Genomic DNA, 23,350 nt, shown 5'->3' on the forward strand with positions numbered 1-23,350 from the left:
AATTTTTCTTAATTAATTATCTTCATTCGATTTATTTATATTCGATTTATGTTCAGCCTATACTGGTTTATATTTGGTTTAGATTTAAATTACTTAGCATATATTGATCATCACAGAAACAGAGAACTTCTTGTCGTTTTTTGCCTTCATTCTGGGTGGTTGGCCCCAGTTGAAGTCATCTAGATTGTCGGTAAAAAGCGATAATAATAATTTTTTTTTTTTTTTTTATTTTGCGTTTTCTTAAGTCCTTGATGGTATTCTTATTATTGGATTGATTTACTTTTTCTAATGATATTCTATAGACATTGTGGGTGTATTGCATGATTGCTTGCAACTGCATTAACCCATAAATATTAGTTATTGTCTTTTAACTTTCTTGCTTTGCTTTATTTCTTGCTTTCCTTTTATCACTATTATAACTATTAATATATACAAAAGCTTTGCTTAGGTTAAGTATACACTACCCATGATTGCTTTTTCTATTATATTATATTTCTTTTTTCTTAACTGCATTGATTGATCTTTCTTAATTTTACCTTCATGGATTTATGATTGCGCATCTTGATTTTATTTTATATTAACTTTGCTTTTATTTTATTTTAACTTTGCGCTTATTATGTCACTTAAATATAATAATAATAATATACTACATCGGCAGAGTAGGATAAAAGTGACCGAGGATACTATTGTTGCCCTGGATAGTAATCCTAACCATGTTAATACATTTACACATACGCAAATATCACACACTTTACAGAGCAGTTTAGCATATAATGCTTCTGGCACTAATATCCGATCTCTTAAATTTCAACCTTGTAATAACAAATTATGTCTTACTTGCCCCTATATGCATCCAAATCATGCTACAATGAATACGAATTCACATATATTCTGTAAAATGAATAATGTTATATATATGATCACTTGTCGTATATGCAATGTTAAATGTATTGGTCAAACTAGCAATAAACTAAATATCAGAATGAACCTTCATCGTTCCGATATTAAAACTTATAATAACAAATCCAGTAAGAAAACAGGTAATCTGGAACATGATATTGAATTCAGACATTTCCAAAAACATACTTTTGGTAATATTTTCATTTCAATACTTAACGTAATTAACAACGCAAATGAAAGATTATTGCAAGAAGAAATTAGCATGTTACAATATAAAACACTATATCCATACGGTCTAAATAATAAATTTAATCAAAAATATATGACGAATAATTTAAAAGATATTTGTGTTTATAATATGTTTCAAATTGCCAAACTTCGTAAAGATAATCGCAATAGGAAATATAGTAAATCCAACACGTATAAAAGCAACCGAGAACATCTAGGAGACTTTATAGATTTATTCAAAATGTGGGATACGGATCCTATAAATATTAGTAAAATTCACAACACACTTTTCAGTATTAAACTTAGTGTACTCAAAGCACTATATAGAAAAACCAATGATTACGTCTTTGCATCCTCCCACCTTATGCACATTATATTGGATATTTTTAAATTCAGAATTAATATTTTGAATGTTAGCAAGCAGCCTGAAAACTCTGTCCTCATCTTATACTTTCAAAATAAAATGATGGATGATTTAGATATACATAAAACTATTAATTTACGTAATGACTTGCTGCCTATTAATAACTTACATATTAATATCAGATTTAGATATTCTAAACCATTTGGTCTTAAAGCGTGTAACTATAAAACAATAGCTACAAACCTTCACAATATTAACATCGGACAGGATACACGTGTTTGTCACAAACCTTCATTTCATAGATACGTGGATCCTAACCATAATCACATTATAACCGGCAATTTAGATATAATCCCATATCCCGAACTTAGAGATATTTTATCACTGGGTTTTAAATTTCGACCTAATCCACCTATTAATAAATCTAATTTTAAAAAATTGTTATATCTAGATTTACTAAAATACTGCATAAGATCAGCATACAAACATAATATACCGGTTGAAGCTTATCACATGTGGTTATTTACAATGCTTAATATCATATCTAATAAATATAATCAATTGAAATTCGTACAGGATAATCTATATAATACCAAATTAATAAATAGGCAGCTCAAAGATATACATGAACATTTTATAATAACTCCCGTTGACAAAGCTGCTTGCAATTATGCAATCATATGTAAATCATATTATATAGATATTATAAAAAATGAACTACAGTCTAGCCGTACATATAAACAGATAACATCTTCTAATATAATAATCAAAAAATTAATTGCATTGCATAAAAAATTAAAGTTAAAGTATAATAACCTAAAATATCCATTTATATATTGCATACCCAAATTTCACAAAACACCAATTGCTTTTAGATTCATAACATCATGTAGAGATAGTTATGCTAAATTTCCCGGAAAAACGTTAGAAAAGTTACTTAAAAGTATATTAAATAACTTAAATAAAACTATTATAATAAATAATAACTTACCTATTATAAATGCTCTAAAAAATAATAATATTCATCAAATACAAACTTTTGACTTTAACAGTCTATTTACGAGCATTAACCTTAATAACTTAGAAGTCGTCCTCCAGAAACTATATTTAGAAAATAAAAATGCTATAAAGGTTGATTTAACCTATTGGAATTCTCTAATAAAATTATGCATCTTTAATAACTATGTATATGACGGAACATCGTTATATTTGCAAGTCACTGGCACCCCTATGGGAAGTCCAGCATCAAGCATAATCGCAAACCTTTATCTGTATTATACAGAAAGAGAATTTCAAGATAACCTACTTATATACAGATACGTAGATGATATATGTGTTTTTAATTGTCCACATTTTGTCCAGGATTACAGTGGATTATATCCAGGGGAGCTTGTGTTGGAAAAAACTAATAGTTCCGATACTATAGCAAATTACTTGGATCTTCATATAGAAATATTACATAATAATAAAATAGACGTAAACGTATATAATAAAAGAGATGCATTTAATTTTAACGTAGTCAGCCTTACAAACTGGAAATCAAATGTATCAAAATCAGTGCATGCTAATATAATTTTATCGCAATGTTTAAGGATTGCTTATATCTGCAATAGTAATAAAAATTGTTCAACAGGCTTAACAGCATTGTACGGCAAGTTGATTAATAATAATTTCCCTATCGCTTACCTGAAATATCACTTCAGGAAAGCAATTAGCATAATTAATTTCAAAAATTTGTTTTCTGAACCTATCGTTTCAATATAATTTTCAATAAAATCGTTATATTTAGTGCCATGTATATATGTAAATAGGATACACTTTGCATTCTTGGTGTCTTACAGCGTAGAAAACTTGTACCCACCGGCTTGCAAATTACAGTGTATCATTTTTTTTTTTTTTTAATACATATAGTTAATTTCATTTAAATTTACTTAAATTCACGCTGAGATAACACGCAAATTCAGCTCAGGGTCCTACTATAGGAACGGGTTTGCGTTCCCGGGCATACCCGAGCTACAACTTATATCTTGTAATGTCTTTAAACTGTCCTACACTCTTTATTTTTATTTCTCCGAAATTATTAGGGCAATCCGAGGACGTAGGAGAAACTATTTCTTATCTATACCACTATTTTTCGCCTTTGTGGAGTTCAGGTTCTATTTTTCCTACTCCTTTAGTTTTTCTTCTTACTATCTGCATGTTTCTCTTTGCGTTAATTTAATTTAATTATTTATTTTTACCGTATCCATCACATAGGGGGCACCACATATTATTTTGACGACTATTACATTATGTCCTAGATACGGTCAAATGTAGTATGTATTATATATTTAATCTTGTTTTAATCCTTAAATTACGTTCTCTGTCGGGTCAATGATGATTAATATATGCTTACATTTATATTTTACTTATATTTCTTACCTTTGATTCTAATATTTCAAAATTTTTCTTAATTAATTATCTTCATTCGATTTATTTATATTCGATTTATGTTCGGCCTATACTGGTTTATATTTGGTTTAGATTTAAATTACTTAGCATATATTGATCATCACAGAAACAGAGAACTTCTTGTCGTTTTTTGCCTTCATTCTGGGTGGTTGGCCCCAGTTGAAGTCATCTAGATTGTCGGTAAAAAGCGATAATTTTTTTTTTTTTTTTTTTTTTTTTTTGCGTTTTCTTAAGTCCTTGATGGTATTCTTATTATTGGATTGATTTACTTTTTCTAATGATATTCTATAGACATTGTGGGTGTATTGCATGATTGCTTGCAACTGCATTAACCCATAAATATTAGTTATTGTCTTTTAACTTTCTTGCTTTGCTTTATTTCTTGCTTTCCTTTTATCACTAATATAACTATTAATATATATATATATATATATATATATATATATATATATATATATATTGTATGCAGACAGAGAATTGGATCTAACAGGCAGAAAATTGAGTAGGGGTGCCACAAAATAAAATAAATTACAGTAAACCCCCACGAATAGCGGGGGTTACGTTCCTGAGAAATGCCGCAAATACTGAGTTATGGCTCCCATAGTAATAAAGGGGGTTCCGTTCCAAAGTATGAAATATATAAGAAAAACTAGTCTAAAATTTTGTCTACGTATGTATTATTTGTACCTTCATAATATGAATATGTACATAGTGAAATGCAAGCATATAGCATCGAAATGAAAATAAGAAACAATTTAATATTAAATGTAATATTTATTAGAAATTTCAAACAAATCTTTCAAACCAGCACCTTTGCTAGCAAAAAAACTTATCTATCCCGCCAGTGCTATCACCAGTTTCGCTAAAGTGTTGATAAAGGAGTTTTGCCTTTTCATGAATGATGAGTGAACGTAACGGAATTTTATTGAGTTCGGTCTTCTATCCACAGATTTAAAGCCTTTTCCATTTTTTCTAATTTAACATCATGAGTTACAGAGCAAATTTTTGAAGCAATTAGCACGTTCTCACGGACACTACGGCGGATTTTTTGATTGATCGTACCGTTGACTCATTGATTTTATAATGTTTTGCCACTGAGGAGACACTTTCACAATTAAAAATTTTATCTAATAACTCAATTTTATTCGCTAATGTCATCACCTTTGATATTTTCAAATTTCTCTTGTTATTCGTAGTCATATTTTTGTAGGGGATTAGAAAGAACTTGTCCACAATAAAGTCACTTTCTTCCGTTAACACACTCGAAAAAGTCTGTTTTACACTGCAAAATGGTAGATTTATCATTTTTGTAAGCATATCAATTTATAAATTGATAAATTTATTCAATTTATAAGCATATAAATTAAAAGCAAATGACGAAGCCTTCCATAACAAGCGCATAACACATATTGAACAAGGATTAGCGAGAAACATCCATGCTCGGGATTTTGGCACCCCCCCCCCACTGAGCTCTGTTTTGACCGAGAAAGATTTTTTTTAGGTTTCATTTTATATTAAATCGGCGATCGCGAATACAGATACCACGAATAGCGGGGGTTTACTGTATTTAGGGGTACTGTTATTAAAAAAAAAAAGTTGAAAACCACTGCTGTAGGCACACTCACTCAACCCTGCAAATTTATGACAAATTTCTAAAAAATACATTAGGTTTAATTTGAGCACAATATAGTTTTGATTGTATTGTTCAATGTAGTGTTAATTTCTTTATTTCCAGAAGAAATTCTTGAAAAATAAGTTCACAAGAAAAAGAGGAATGTAACACTAGGAATAATTAACATGAAGTAACCAATACTATACTAATCTAATTCCACAACAATGCAGGGTCATTATTGTGGAGTTGATAACACTTACACGCAAAAAATTTCCCACCCTATTAAAAAACACAATACATACCTTAGCATGACCATGTTTTCCTGTCTTTGATGTGCTCATTTCCATAATTTTGCATGGACGACCTTTCAGCATTACAAAACCATTTTTACGCAGAGAGGAACATTGGACTGGGTAGGTTGTAGATGCACCAGCATTGGCTTCAGTATATTCATCATCTCCTTCCATGATATTTGACAATCTGAAATAACAATGCAATTATTTTAAAACATAACCAAAATTGGTATACCTGTGAAATACAATATGCAAATTTATATGGAAATTAAGTATACAAATTCCTTCAGCATAATGTAACTTCCTGTACACAGTTTTACTAATATGTACCTCTTGCTGTTTTTTTTTTCTTTGAAATTATGGAAAAACAAGCATACTAATGTTGTCCAGGGAGAGTGTTTAATGACAAAGGTAATTATCCTTACCACTCTATAAAGGCAACAGTTAAGACCACAAAGAATTGAACATGAAAAAATAAAATAAAAATGTAAGTGTATATGAACATCTGAATGGGAAGAAAGAATTGTACAAAGTCAATTGTTGAAAATGACTAGTTCATTAACAAGTGATAGTAAGAAAATCTGAATTCATCACTGTGAAATTCACATCTACTAACTTTTGAAAAGCTGGATATTGTGAGAAACTTCACTGATAAAATAGATTTTATATTAAAATACAGCCACAAGACTAACTTTTAAAAATTAACTTACAAAGAAATTCCATTACATCTATGAATTTGTTTTATTGTGGGTTAGAAATCAACTGATAACTGCTTCAAGAAAGATACTCTTGCAGACTATGTCCTCTTTAGAAATGTTGAGTCAAAGATTTGTTTATAACAAAAAACTGCTGTTTAGACTTACCTGGCTGTTAATGGCATTTTCACACCAGAAAGGAAAAAAATTTCAGCCAAGTTTTTCTCATTCTTAATATTCTTTCCTACTCAGCACAGCTATGAGGAATTATTAAAATACAAAGTATGATTTGGGATCATCATCAGCCATTTTCAATCCGCTGCAGGATGAAGGATAACTTGCTTTATTTCAAGCTTTCTTGTACACTTGTCAGTTCCCCAACCAAGGACCATTGTACATCAATTCCTTTATTATAAAAGAACTGACATTACAAAAATGTCTATTTCTTCATCTTTAATGATATATACCGAGATGCACTAGAAAGTTTTTTTTTTATTATTTGGAAAATTCACTCATTTCAATTTGGCCGAAAATTTTCTCTCTCCAAACAATGTTACTGCTGTATTGGAAATGAGAAACCTAGACTGATTTTTTTTTTTTTTTTTCCCTAACTGAGCAATTACAGCAAACTAATCTCAGGTGCTTATTTCTTAATGAATATAAAAATTTCAATTAAAAAAATCCCGTTATGAACTAGGTTAACAGCAATGGGATGGAATATACAATTATATTTGCTGCACACAAGTTTTAGAAGACTAACCCAAATTCTTCACCCATTTGTACGTCTGTGAAATTGATTGCTTTATTCATTCTGTCGATGTCAAAGTGCAACCTAGTCTCCATCCATATAGTCCACTCTGCACAACTGAATGCTTTAAAGGGTTTGCTAATTGGAATGTCCAATACCTATTTAGAATAAATTTTTTTTTTTTTAAAGCAGAACATTACCAATTTTGGTTGTAGATTTATTGTCAACTTATTTGTTATCTGATTCACATATATTATGTACATGACTGAGGAAGCTCAAACATGGAAAAGCAGCAGAAGCAAATAATGGCTCAATTCTTTAAATTGCTTACTGCCCTTATTCTGAACATTTCTGCGATATCAGAACTCATATGTATCAGCCATATAGAAGGTTAATGCCACTCACAATTGCAAAACTACACTTTTAAACAAAAAAAAAAGTTTATAATTTTACAATAAAGATTGCTAAAATAATAATTTAAACATTAAATAAGTTTGCTATATAAATAAATCTATAACATACACATTCTGATATAATTTTAAATTAGCACAAACTATATAATATTGTGTAAAGCATAGGCATCCCAACTCATGGATGGATAAGATAAAACAACACAATCTTCTTTCCCAATGTCTCCAGGAATTTTTTCCCCCCAGATTATTTCCTCTTTTAAAATAATTCAATACCTCAATACCGCAGGATATTAATATTCTTATCCAAGAGGCTTGTCTTCTTTGACTGGGTGGAATGAATGAAGCTCAACATGATTGAATCCCAACATTAACACTACAGATGTTTAGTTGCAAAGTTAATAAAATCAGTACCCGAGTTTTTTTTTTTTTTTTTAATTTTTAATACTAAAAATAACTTTAGAATGACTACCCACACAGACCAACTATTTACAAGAACCAACCTTTTTGAGGTTGAATCATCTCACTGAAGGGTGAGAGAAAAACAGACAAACCTAAAACTAGTAAATAGGCATCATTGTTTTTAACAAATACATGACAAATTGTGGGAGATTCCCAAACTTATGAGGTTCATGTATGCAGTGCCTGAATTTGACATGCCTAAAGAAAAGCATCGAACACACTTCTCTGTAGTGAGAAGTTGGTTTAGAACATATCACAGAAAACTAGATAATCATTTATATCAGGTATCTTCCCAATTGTTTAAGAAAGGGTTTCCTAAACTTTATATAGCTGGGGACCCATATTTTCAGTAACCTATTTTGAGAGCCAAAAATAAATGCATATAAGAAAGGAATTCAGTCTTTACTTAATATATACATATTAAAAAACACATTATAAACTTATAACAAAAATATAAGACTGCTGTAAATTGGAGCAGTGTGGCCTTAAGGGCAAGTTCTCCCATTATTGTTTTTGTATGATATCAATGATACAAAGGTAGGCAGGGTAGCAGAAAATGAAAAGGGTATAGGAGTAATTATGCAGTCAGATATGAAGTTTTCTGGGCAGTGTAGACAGGCTGCCAGGACAGCTCATGGAGTTTTTGTCAATGACGAAAGAATTTTGTTAGCAGGGATAAGGTGATTATTCCATTCAATAAGGCAAAGGTCAGGCCACACCTTGACTACTGCACACAGGTCTGGAGGCCTCATTTTAGGAAGGATGTAGAGCTGCTGGAACAAGTACAGAGAAGAGCAACAAGATTGCTGAGGGGAACAAAGGGTTGTTCGTACCAAGAAAGGCTCAAGTTCTGCAAACTGCAGTGTCTGGAGACTAGGCAACTTCCAACTGTTGTCATGGAAGTACAGGAAAAATGGATTTTTTTTTTTTGCTGATTCTGTAAAAACTTGCTTTCTTGTATGATTTGCCACTACCTACTTCATTATATGTGCACTTCACAGCATTTAAATAAATAACTAATGTGGACAATCATGTTGTTTAACATCGCATTACTTTGTCAGGAGCAGAAGAAATTTATCTTTAAACCTTGTTCGGCATTCAATCGACAAATCAATGTTGCTATTTATTTTTGAAAACAAAAGATGAGAAAGTTTCACACCTGTGTTGGGACTTGCTGCATTCATGAATGTTGTACAGTAATAATAGGATCATGCAATTATGTTTATTTTCTTTGGGCCCTCTCCCATCACAAGACTAGCCACTTTGGGAAACTTAAGCTAAATTCAAAAGTTAAGTGTTTAGGTTTAGCACCCTATCTCCTTTTTTGACATTTAGTACTTCGTCAAAAACATCTGAAATAATGTTATTCGAACTAAATAAAATTTAAACAAACAAAAAAAAAAAAAAGTCCAACCTATAAAATTTTCATTCTTCATTAGTACACTACCCCGCCATTTCTTTCCCTTTATGAACTCATAGCATCTTTTATGTATTTATTAAGATGGAAGTGACCAATAATTTGATGTTTATATTTTAATAAAAAAAATTAAACAATTACTTTTGTTGAAAGTAGTAGTATTGTGTAGCCTGACTGGCCCACAGAAAAATATTGCATGCCAGTCACTGTCTTGTAAGTTTTTTTTTTTTTTTTTGTGCTATCTAAATGAAAGTGTAGAAATAACTGAATTAAAAACGTACTTCATAATGCCGAATTCACAATTATAAACTTTGAAAGACTTAAAAATCCATTCGAATTTCGTAATGATCGAGGGAGGAAAAAAAAAAAAAAAAAAAATGGAATTAGTGAATGGCCCCACAGTTCGCTTTACTCTTTTTTTTTTTTTTTTGTATAATATTCTGGTTTTGAAAGTATTGTACATATTTTTTTTTACATTGCGTCCAGGTATTCAATCAATCGAATAATATAAAACGCAAGGTGGAGACCATAAAATGCACGACGCATTGTTAACCGTTGCACTGATACAACGAGAGAGAGAGAGGGAGGGAAGAATTTTAACTTTTTCGGCAGCGGTGAGCAGAATCACACAAAACGGTTTTTTTTTATGCACCAGAAAAAGAAAAGAAAAAAAAAAAAAAAAAAAAAAAACACAACAAAACCAGTTATCACACGATGATGCCATTTGTAATCGTGGGATACTGTATGAATGTCGGCCATGCAAGTCAACTTCAGATTCCATAACTGAATGTCGCTGATTGTTTAGCCCGACAGTACCTCCAAAGGCACTACCCATCATACAGTACCTTTGTTGGTACTGTATGACGGAGTACCTTTGTTGGAAGTTTCAATTCTTGCAAAAATGCAGACAAACGTGATCGTAAAATAAGAATTCGGTGACAGCCTTATTACTGCTGTAAGACTAAACCGTAGAGTCTACAAATTGTACTTCTTTATGATGCTAACACCCAGGATTTGTCAAGTTCTATATGCATATATATACACACACCAAGAAAGGGGGAGGGAAGTTAAACACGTTGAAAAACGAAGAATCGAAAAGGTATGCCCCCGTCGGTATTTAGTGCTGTAAATCCTGGAAAGCTAAAACAATAATACGCTAGAAACGGATAAAAGAATCAGCAATTAAGTAGCATGTAATATCGAGATCACAGCCGTACCTATTTAGTGAGGACCGGGTAAAAATAAGCAAAAAGACATAAGAGGGAAAGCGATATTATAAGTTATTTCTACACCTAGTCCAAAACACCGCAACACAAAGAAACCTACTTACAATGGCATGCCACCTAATTAACTCACCTAACACGTGCACAACTCCAAAATCAAATGGCCGCTAAACATCTTAAAGCCTAGTGCCATGAATATGTTGAACAGCGCCCCCTCACAGAAAATGTTTAACCATTCCAAATTTACACAATTACAGCAAACCGCACGAAGGAAGGCAAAAAAGGAGCCACACAAATCAAAGACACAGGTAGCAGATTTCGAACTGCTTACACTACACGCAATTTGAAAGTAAAAAATCTACTAGTTATACAGGGTGATTCAGTATTTCTGAGCCAATTTTGAGCTAAAAGGAGTGCACATAAACATGGGTACGATTCCAAACAATCACAGGTTGTTTGAATCAGAGCGGGAGAGAGAGAGCGATATAAAATAAAAACAAACGTTAACTGACAAAAATGTTTTATTTTACAGATACGTATGCACATATGATTAAGGCAGATTCTCAAAAACGCCATTTTCAACTCACTTTAATGCATTTCGCAGATCTTGCGTGAATAGCGTGCGCTGCTCGCTTAAGCACATCACGGCTCTTTTATGCGGGTCGCAGCGTTCAACATGCAATCAAGTAATGAACCTCGAGTTTTCATTTGAAGGGCTGATGGGAAAATCCTCTTGTCTCGAAACTTGACTAGACATGTTGGACAGACAACTTGTGTGATCGAGACCAGCTAATTTTAATAGGTCTGGACCACACAAGTTGTTTGTCCAACATTTGAAGGGCTGGATGAAAGATCTTGTGTACCACAAGATCTTTCATCCAACCCACAGGCAAATATCTAAAAGGGTTTAAGTCAGCTTTAACGACAATTTCGTATGCAACAGATCTATCGCCTAAAGAACCGGTCATTAAGGTGAGAAAGCTGCATGGCAATGAGTTTTGCAGAAATTCTTCAGCGGGACGACCCTCAAACCAGTCAACTGATCAGAAGATTCCACACAACACAGTAATATTAACTCTGTGTTGAAAATTACTCTTTAGAGTGGAGTGGGAATTCATTTCAGACCAAACATGGGAACTGTTATGCAATATGAGCTTCACTGAATAGGATGGAAAGATGCAAATAGCGATTGTCATCCAGCCAACAACAAAATTCCAGCCGCCGAACAGAATCCCCAGGTTCGAGGTGTTGAACATGCCGGTGGTATGTGCAGATGCCTTCTTTATGCAATGTTCTCCATACTCGTAGTAGCAGTGGCATGTGATGCAAGAAAGCAAGTGTATGGGCTCATGCAGCATCGGCAAAAAAAAAACAAAAAAAAACCCTCTAAATGTTTGTCCAGTCCCTCCTTCAATTTATTTAACCTATCAACTTCCACAACGACAGATGGAAGTTTGTTCTAGCAATTAACCACCCGCTTGCTAAAGGCAAATTTCCGCACATTAACCACGTTCATGGGAAACGCCGAGACGCATGGATATCCTTCTCGTACTAGCATGAGGACTACGCTTTACACCAGCAACTATGTTCTCTTGCTCGGATATTTTTTTTCGATGCGCCCATATGAGCGCATCCCATATGCGCTCATATGGAATGTGAACTGTCTCGCGATGTTTGGAAAAATTGGCTAATGACCTGCCGATTCGGAGAATCGGCGTTGGTATTCTGTGACAGCACTTCCATAGCAAAATCTAAAAACACATCATACCATATCAGAACATTTAAAAAGCATCTTGTAAGTAACAAGGGAACATAAAGGAATGACACCAAGCTGCCCATTACACGTTTCGTAAGTCTTCGTTGATCAAGGTTGCGAGAGTTATCAGTGCAATTCACAGTAGTGCGTTGAGAATCTATTACCATAACCCCGTAACTATTCAGAATCAGATCCACGTTGATATGGCTAAATTTTTTTTTTTTTTTTACATGAAATTGCTTCAGAAATCAGCCCGTGAAGTTTTACCATATCTTCGTGAATCTTTCTGTATATATACACAAGTAAATCAGTTATAAACTATCATAAGCTAAAGCACAAACAACCTATCTTGCAGCCACTTAATTGAATAGCAGTAACACGGAATAATTTATGATTAACTACGTTAAATAAGTAAAGTATTCCCACCCCCCCAAACACCCATGATTTTTTTGAAAAATTTCCAAAGCTGCAAACTTTCAGAGGCACAACGAATGCAGTAAAATAATTTCAGGACGGTAAATGTCAAATAAGTATTGGTTAAATAGCACTGAGATTACTTTTAAAACATCCCTAGGAAACACTAGAAGAATCATTTACTGGTTTAGTGGTTGTACAAACTGAGTTGTGCACAACCCTGGCATTAGTCGTAGCTTAAAATATGAATGATTCTCGATGATTTTGAGGCAATGGTTTGTATACCGTGCATAGGAGGGTGGGGGGGGGGAGAAAAATATATATTGCTATAATTTTAGAAATGAAGTCCGAGGTGTGACAATAGTTCTCAGACTGGTGCTGTTGCAGTTCAAACTTTCTCCAACAGATGGTGTATAAAGATTGTCCAGTAGGCTAACAGATTGCAAGTAAGAACCAGTTATGTAGTAACATTAACATTGGGTTTCACGATTTTGCAATGGAGCAACGAACGAATATCAAAATTTGCTTTAAAAATGTTAGAAACGTTAAGTTGCATCAGTGTGGTTGAATTGTATAAGCGGTATATATTGTATAAGACGTGAGGACGTTCGCGATGACCTGAGAAGTGTAGGTTTGTCAACCCTTCGAAATGAGGACAGAGCTGCAAAAGTTCGGGAAACTGGCAAAATCGTCCTTTTACCCTCAGAATAATGGCTGATGAGTTGGATATGAGGAGACTATTCATTAAATTCTGCACGAAGATTTAGGGAAAAGGAGGGTTTGTGTAAAATTCGTGCCACACAGCCTAACGAATGAGCAGAAGCAACGAAGAGTGACAGCAGTGAAGACTTTATCCAGACTTTGGATGAAGGAATTTGTCTTGAAAAAGGGAGCCCATGCTGTGTTCTACATACAGGTGCTTCAAAGCCTACTAAGTGCATTTCCCGAGGGGGACCGCAGTTTCGAGAGAAAAGCAATTGGTTTTTGTTGCATTACAATGTCCCAGCCCATTCTGCACTTATAAAAGACATTTCTCTAGAAATATAGCAACCATCCACCCTACTCTTCCGATCTAACACTGCCTCAAAAAGATTTCAGGATCTTTTACAACAGGTGGTGACTACTTTGAATAAAAATAAAACCAGTTCTTTACTGCCACAACTCTTATAGCAATCACCAAAGATTTCACTAATGCGACCATTCTTTTTCGTCTAGAGCGAGAGCTTAAATTTTCTCCCCCCATACTCAAATCCAAAATATAAACTTTTCAGAATGCGAAAAAGTTTTCTCCGTATTGTGATGCAATGCGGATGAACTTCATATGTTCACTAGGCTTAGATCGAGGCACAAATATGAACAAAATTATCACTAGTAACAGAGGAATTATGAATAAATATCATTTAGTCATGACATAATGATAGATAAATAAACATATATATATATATATATATATATATATATTTGTGGGGGATAAGAGGCAAAAATTATTCCAAATTATCAAACTGTAACAGGAGAATAGTATATATTTTATAGAAACCAAAAGTTTGGGCCCATTTGGAACTTCTTAAAAGTAGCAAAAGTACAAATTCTGCCTTCCCAGGTGAGTTCAAGTACGCACCCCCCCCCCCAATGGCGGCATGGTAGTTTCGCCACTGCTTATATCATAATTTATTTCCATTATTACTGATGATTTGAAATTGAGAATATTTAACTGTAATAAAATAATAGGTTTTCACCTTAATTATAAATGAATACTGAACTTAGTCATAAAACAAAAATAAATAAAAATAGAAAATAATAATGAAACATAAACTAGCTCTTCATCCAAGCAGTAAACAGAATTTCAATGTTGCTGTCAATTCCGTGTCTCGTTTCAGAATTCATATAAATTGGGTATGCTGAAAACCTGGTATTATTTACTGTGCCCAAAATAAAAATGTCGAAATGATCAGCTTCGTACTCAGATCGGAAAAATAATACCTTTAAGTAAAAGAGTAGCTAATGTCAGCATTACCGTATTGTGAATTACTTAGAAAGGTTTCCAATCTTTACCATAATAAATCTTCTGCCACCACTCCAAGATAATGGACGATCTGTAGAGAAATTCTCAAAAAAAAAAAAAAAAAAACCCCTTATAATTAAGTTTGATAATATCATTGTTAAGCATTCCATTTTTGTCATACCATCAACTTTTAAAGCCAGAAGTCCTTTAGGCTTATCCATTTCCTTGAACCGCAATACCTTTATCAACAATACCTTCCATCTATCCTAATACTAAAATACGACCGATACAGCTACATCATCATGTTTCTCTTTCTTGGTGATTCCTTTCTACTTCTGATTCTCATTCTCTCTCTCTCTCAGGGTAACTAGGGAATTTTTTTTGGCTGGTGCAGCATAAGCGTCAGGCTTCCTTGCACAATATGGCTAATATTAATAATAATAATCAATGACAAAATAATTTAAAAGGGTGTAACGCTATTTTTCATGGGGCACTGATGCGAATCCACAATTTTTCTATTACGGGGGTAGATTAATACAACGACGTTGTGTGATTGCAATATATATTATTGAGAATAATTTACGTTCAATTACCGTACAATTTAACAACACAAACACAACGGCAGAGGTTCTATATTACGCAGGCTTTGGGAGAGGGAGAATACCCCTCCTGGTTCTGCGACTGCAGTGATTCAGACAAGCTGCAATGGCGTCACTGGCGTTCCTAATAGGGAAAAACGATCGGGCGTAAGGCAAGGACTATGAACTACAAAGACGCACGGGACGATTCCTTGGAATAAAAATAAATTTCAGATTAGGCAGAATTGCTTGGGAAAATATTACATGTGAAGTTTTGGAAGCAACCTCATTTCCAAATCACATTTAGTACCTAAAACAGAAATAAAAATCACTCCCTTTTTATGTTTGCCTACATAAATTTACCGACGCTGGTACAATATTTACTATGTTTGTGAGAACGCAGTCAGTGAACTAAATGCCCTTGGTTCATGCAAAAGCCAGTCATTGCTTTTTGCCATTAAAAAAAAAAAAAAAAATATATATATATATATATATATATATATATAAATGTACAATTACTATTTACTAATGCAGCTGAAATATGATGTACTGTGTACACTACCTAACTTGTTCAAGCAAGCACATCATAGCAAAGTATGCAATTGTGAGTAAAGCCCTAAATTACGTTAGCATTGATTTTGGGCTGATGATACGTTAAGACATAACTGAATAAGAACACAGAAGTGATAAATATGATTATGAAACCTCAGGATTGGGCTATGATTCTTCAGACAACAGAAATACAAGATACAGTTCAACTAGTGTAATCTTCTTTTGTTCTTTCAAAATAGGAATGCATACTGGCTGTTGGAGCACCTACCCCAGCACCCAGTTAAAGTGTAATAAAAGCTACTCCCACTCAACCACGAATGCTATTTCTAGAATAATAAAAAAAAAAAAAAAAAAACCCTTTCAACTCTATACTTCCCATACCATTTCCTCAGTGACAAAGATGTGGTAACTTAATTACAGTGTTCTCAAATGAATCAGTTTTCTTAGTTCTTATTACATTTAATTGTCAAATTTAAATCTTATAAAATATTAAATCTTACATTTAATAGACCATTCACTAATTATAATTTAATGATCAAGAAATACCAATGAATAGCAAATTTTAATGCTTTTTAAAAATGTGTTTATTTTTCAGGTTATCTCTATAGTTACACCAAGTCACTATGATCCAAAGGAATATATATATATCATCAGCCATTCTCAATCAACTGCAGGATGAAGGCCATCCATTTAATACCCACAACTCGTGAATTTCATGTGTCCATCTCAGTCGTTGTCTTCCACATTTTCTTCTAGCTCCTCTTGGGTACCATTCTGTTATTTTCTTAGTCCATCTGTCATCATGTCTTTGAGCTACCCAAGACTATTTTAGTTCTTTAGTTTTGATAAGAATGTCCTCTACTTGAGTTTGCTGCCTAATCCATGTGTTTCTCTTCTTATCTAACAGTCTGATTCCTAGTATAATTCATTCCATTCTTCGCTGTGCAGTTCTCAGCTTCTCTTCCATTCTTTTGGTGAGTGCCCAAGTTTCACTTCCATAAGTCATGGTGGGGAGTATACATTGGTTCACTATTTTACATTTCAGACAAATTGGGACATTGCTCCTCAGTATGTGACTAATTCCTGAATGCTATCAATCCAAAATTTATTCTTCTCTTGACTTCCAACCATTTATCATTATTACTGCTAATGACTTGTCCCAGATCAGTATACGAATCCACCTTTTCAATTACTGCTCCTTCAATGATTATATCCCTTTCTGTAGCATACTTGTTCATCATTACTTTTGTTTTAGACATATTCATCTTTTGTCTTTTCAGTGCCCGAAACATTGCCTTATGCTGTATGGAGTCAAATGCCTTTTCATAATCCACAAATGCCAGGCACAATGGTGTTTTATATTCATTTGCTTTCTCCATTAGCTGTGATATTACATGAATGTGATCCATAGTTGAGAATCCTGTCCTAAAGCCAGCTTGCTCTTTTGGTTGATTTTCATCAAGTATTCTTTGTAATCTGTTAGTATTTCACCTTGTGAACAACTTGTAGATGTGGGATAACAAGCTAATTGGTTTGTTTGTTCATATGCTTTACAGTGCAAGGTCATAATGCACCTAACTATGGTGATGTTAAATACATAGTTATATCTGTTTGAGGAAACTAAAAATTTTGTTCATATGTGGCATATCTGCTAGGAGGTAAGCTAAGTGGCCTATAATTTCAAATTTATCTCCTTTCTTATGCAGCAAAATTATGATTGCATTATTCCACTCCTTAGGCATCACACCTTTTCTAATGCATTTTGTGAACTCTTGCTAGTTTTTGAGTCATATCTCTCCCTACTAATTTAAACAACTCTACAGTAACTTCATCTTCTCTGATTCTTAATTTTCTTTAACACATGTTCTACCTCACCAGGAAGGATATCGGGTATGTTGTATGTGTTACTAATTTGTGGTCCACCCTCCCCACTGCTGGCATCATTCCCTTGCTCCTTGTATAATTCTCTATAGTAGTCTTCTGCTATTTATAAGTAAACAATCGCTATTCTTCAGTTTCAGTATCATTTGTCTTTCTGTATTACTGCTCATGGCTGTTGATTTCAGTCCTTCATTTTCCCTTAATGCTTGTTCTACTTTTCTTGTGTTAAATCTTCTTATGTCCTCTCTGAATCTCTTTCTAATGGCTTTGCATAACTCAGTATACTCAATTTTATCCCTGTCACTGTTTACCTTGCTCTTCATCATGACAAGTGTTTCTTCACTAATTTTTTCTTCTTTGGATTTATTTTTACCTATAGGTTTCTTGGGCTTTAACTTTCAGAACGTTGTAGAATCCCTCATCAATATCTTGGTCTTGAACAGTCTCCAGAAGCTCAAACTTCTTAAGTTCCAGCACACACTGCTCTTTCTCCTCTTCTGTTATTTCAAAGACCATATTATTTACTTGAGTCAGTTTTTCCCTTTTTCTTACATCTATATCATGTGCATCTTACCATTTTGTGATCACCTACAACATTTACCTTGTTCAGGATGGTAACATCATTCATGATATCTTCTGTTAGTGAGGATGACACGCACGCATGGAAAACAGCAAAGTTAAAACAAGTTTTGTATTAGAAATAGCCACCCCCCCACCTTATTAAACCGGTTGTACAGATCATTTTTACACACAAAGGTTTAAAGCCTATAACAACTCTGCAGCATATCGTTATTTGTCACCCCACCCCAATTCTAAAACTAATATTTTTCCAGGTAATACCACTACATGCATTATAAAAGTAAAATATCGTAAACGTAAGAGGTTTTTATTTATCACAGAACCCAAGATTTTCCAGAATAGTGTGCCATGAACAGACATTTATATTTCTCTCTCTGATTGACTGACACACTGTAAAAATAAAATATCTTAATCATTAAAAACTTATGACCCAAGTGGTTGCTTTTGTTTATTACTTTAGTTTGAAAGCTGTAAATAGAATTTTTACAGAAATGTTTTTCCCATTTAGCACAACAATACACACTGTTAAAAAATATCTTAATCACAAAATAAAGTTATAATTTTCATTTCTTAACCTGTTCAAAATTAAAATCAATACAGATGCTTTCTACTCAGTGGTAGATTCATAAAAAGAATTAATTTTTCACTCTCCATTCAAAAAGTACATAATTTTAAATATTTTAGTGGATTGGTTCATATTCCAGAACATTCCTAAAAAGAACTAATACAGATGGAGTGGATTTTTTTTTTGTGAACTTTATAGGAGAAAAATCCCCCCCCCCCACATGACATTGGCAGATTAAGAATCTTTAAATAAAGGAACCACTGGCAAGCAGTAATCATTGTGTATAATGTAGGAGGAATGTAAAGTAGGCTTAGTAAAGACACTTCAAGTGGTAGGGCATCTCACTAAACCTAATTAGAAGCCCCAATGCCATTAAAATAATTTTGGCCACAAGAAAGGCTGTCCTCAGTGGCAGCTTAGCTGGTAAAATTCATTGTCTGCCACTTGTTATGAGAGGCCCAAGTTCAATTAGATGATCTTAGGCAGGAGTAGGATTTTCGTGACGTATTCTCACTCTAGTGTGGGAAAGTGCTGAAGGAATTCCTTAGGCTTGCTGGCCTAGTCACGGATAAATTGGCAGTATGTAGGTGTGAACACCTGCAGTACACCCCTATCACAATTGCTCATGAAGAGCAGTGGCCATCCTTTATCCAACTGCATATCTCCTTACCTGCAGGGACTTGTCCTGAATCTAAGAATGTTCATATTTTGGCTTAACTACCTCTTTTGCAGCTTCTTTTAATATAATTGGATAAATCCTATCAGCCCTGGGTGCTCTGTTCACTTTTAGCTGCAGCAGTTTTTCTTTCAAATTTCTTTCCATTATTATAAAACTATTTAATCCTCAATCCATATTAGATTTCTGCAAACCGTCTCTAAAAACTTCATGTCTGAACAGAAATGCAAACTATTTATTCAGTTTACCAGAAATCTAAATAAGATCACCAAAAGTTATGCGATATATATCTAGTGAACTGACATGATTTATCTAGTGCTTGCTAAATGCATTAGGGATTTTTCTTTGCCCTCTAGTGTTAATATTGAAAAAAAAAAAAAAAAAAAAACATACTTGCAACTGTTTGCATTCTTAGCCTAAACCTTCTCATAATCTCAAGACTGTCACAGACACTCTCAGGTATGTCACTCTCAGGCAAGCCAGGATTACTATTTGGGAGTCTAAAACACTGATGGAATTGATATTCAGATGACACCCAAGTCAAGTGAACCAAAATTTGACAAAGTGTGGTCGTTCTGCAACAACCAAAACCTTCATGATGGCAAGACTGTTAGTAACTCTGGGTATAACTTCCATATGCAAACTCTCAAATAAGGCACCTAGTATACTAGAGGTGACCACCCAGGTGCAAACCAAGGTAGGTAGAGATCAAGGTGTGGCAGCCATACCACACTGAGGAATGCCATCCCTCCCAGTTACCAGGCAACATTAGGAAGTAGACGACCCATCAACAACTGCAATACCACCACATATCAGACTTGGAAGAGAAACCCACATTTAGTCTCAAGAGAAAAACTCTAGCAACCCCTATGGGCTCACACCTGGTGAGTATAGACTTGGCACACCCACGGTCCTCAGCAGGATATCATCCTTCTCTTTCTTGGTGATTCCCTTTTGATGCACTCTCTCTCAGGAATTTTATTTTTGACTGGTGCAGCGTGGGCCCCAGGCTTCCTTGCACCATATAGCTAGTAATAACAATAATAATCTCTTCCATCACAAGGAGATCCAATCTTCCTTACATTTCAAGAGTACAGCTCCAAAATGGTGTTCGCAGGCCAGCTGCTAGATAGTCCACCGGATCAGCTAGTGTACAATCTCACTACCTCTACCATGCCAGATAGTGACAGGAGGGAGTCTGAATAGGTTGTTTGTAGGGGGGGGGGGCAGCATTGCTGAGGCCACACCAAAAATTTCATTAATTCATACATGTCTCCAATACCTTTTCTTAATACTGAATATATCATGAATAGTCAAACTAATAGAACAAACTTATTTGTGAAAGATATGAACCTCCCAAATACTTCTTTGTTCATTTCACAAATATATGTTAGTCTCAATGATGTCCATTTCCACTTAATTTTCTGATAGAATCTGAATTATCAGTTGATTCACCCATTGCTCATCTCAGTTGTCCCAATGTCGCTGTACAATTCCTTTCACTTCAAAAGTGGCATCATGCACATATCTGCAATATTCCCTGTCAGACTTACTAATTTGGTATTTCCTCTTTTTGATCTTCACTAGCTTAAAATCCCCCTATCCCATTCTGTCAAATTCGTCTGTTACCTCATCATTCTCCCAATTTCACTAATCACCTGGAACCTCTTACTTTCTTTGAAACTCAGCTCTCTCCAGTCCAATTGCCTAACAGTGAGGTAATTTTTCTTGGTGATTTTAGCATTCACAACTCCAGCTGGTCAAGATGCCGAGGTTTTTGCAATTACTAATGGTATTGCACAGATTGTTCATTTACCTACCAGAATACCAGAAAATTCAAGGTGAGTGGTTCATCCTCTAGGTACCTCTGATAAATTGGCGATGGTCTCTTCTCCAATGTGGCCTTTCTCTCATGGCCATTCTCAGCATAGTGCTATTTGGCATTACAAGAATTCAAAATGGGATGATCTGCAAGGTTTCTATTCTTTTCCTTGGTTGGATTACTCCTTTAAATCTTCTGATGTCAACATTTGCTCAGATTGTGTCAGTGAAATTATTCTTGTTGGGATGAAATCCTCTATCCCACACTCCACTTTAAATTCTCACCCTTTATCTAAACCTTGGTTTTTAAATAAATGTACTTAGGCTGTTCAAGATAAGAGTGTTGCATATAGCAATTTGCTTACATCCAAACCTCCAGGTTCAATTTTCGCCTACACCAAAGCTGGCAGATGCCTTACAATCTCTCCCCTCTCAACTAGAATTTGAACTCGCACTGCTCCAAACGAGTAACAAGTGGTAAAACAACTATAACATCATGGAGGAGTATTTATACAGGGTGGTCCACAAATAACAACTGGTTATAATTAAAAGACATACACTAATACAATTTTTTCTTAGTAACGAGCACTATCATGACTAAGGGAAATTACAAGGTGGCTGCTTTGGTAATCAAGTGACCAATTCATTCAAGCCTTTACGAAAATTATTACCACAACCCTTTAATTCTACTGTCTGCAATTCAGCAATGAATGTCTCAAGTTGTGTTACTGGCATGAAGCATTGCTATCACCAAATTGCACACATTTACTTTTTCTTATACTGGCCAGTATATGATATAAAAACAGTTTTAAAAGTATATAAAGTTAAATTTTTGATAACTTATGTGACTTAGTTCTAGAGGTTATTTGTAAGTCAAGTAGAGAATGGGAAGATGTGAATCTGGCAGCTTGTTAAAGAGTCACAACTTTGTAAGTCAAGTAGAGAATGGGAGGATGTGAATCTGGCAGCTTGTTAAAGAGTCACAACTATGTTTATGGTAAGCAGCAGTACACACAGTATGGGGAGATAATAACATAGTAACAGAAAGGTGCACTAAATAAGGCCAGTGCATGGTCTAGGCAGCTCAATCTTTGTCTGTTCAGCAAGACATGCGTTCCATAGTTCCAGTTCTTACTTCATCTGTAATAGCTTGTGAGCCATGTTTGTTGTTTGGTTTTAGGTGCATCAGCAACTTAGACAACGTTGTGTTTCTGTGTATTATATATCTATACAAATGTACGTTCCCTAACAGATCTGCATGTTGTATGGGCTGAAAAATCCAGAATAACACGGGGGAAATACCATACTTACTTCACCTGAGAGTGGTTAACATCCCTAATTTAAGTCTCTGGAAATTCCTGCAGTCTACAATGGGACTAATCCAGATCTCTGAACGAGTAGCATGTGGCAAAACAATGAAATTGCCACGGAGGACTAACCATATTTGCACTGACTGTTCACAAGTCTGTTGTACAATTAGCTTGTAATTAGTGCAAGGGAATGGAGCCAGTGATAAAGGGGGATACTTGATCTGCACCACCTTCATTTTCTAGTATTTCATAATACCAGGAATTCAACAAAACTTAATGGTCAATTTATTTTCATTAAGCTGTACAGAATCTAACTTTCTTCACTAGGTATTTAATTTGCAGAGCCATCACTGCCTGAAGTAGTTCTGCCAAATGCATTAAAAAAAAAAATTATGTCCACTGTCCAAGCACAC

General features: G+C 34.2%; 1 protein-coding gene across 5 annotated transcripts in view; it reads right to left on the minus strand.

Annotated features, from left to right (window-relative positions):
- Positions 1–23,350, minus strand: part of LOC150085343 (eukaryotic translation initiation factor 5A-1-like) — a 60,168-nt gene that overhangs the window by 9,835 nt on the left and 26,983 nt on the right. For 4 of the 5 annotated variants that reach the window (XM_090373998.1, XM_090373999.1, XM_090374001.1 and 1 more), the window contains exon 2: positions 5,858–6,035. In XM_090373998.1, coding sequence (XP_090230124.1) covers positions 5,858–6,022 — 165 coding nt within the window. In that variant the 5' untranslated portion in view covers positions 6,023–6,035. Of the gene's footprint in view, positions 1–5,857; positions 6,036–10,936; positions 10,959–23,350 lie in introns of those variants that run through there. The other variant, XM_090374002.1, reaches the window with a different exon arrangement.

Source organism: Mastigoproctus giganteus, chromosome 5 (genome assembly GCF_048544385.1).
Source record: "Mastigoproctus giganteus isolate SK-2022 chromosome 5, ASM4854438v1, whole genome shotgun sequence".
Taxonomy (NCBI): domain Eukaryota; kingdom Metazoa; phylum Arthropoda; class Arachnida; order Uropygi; family Thelyphonidae; genus Mastigoproctus; species Mastigoproctus giganteus.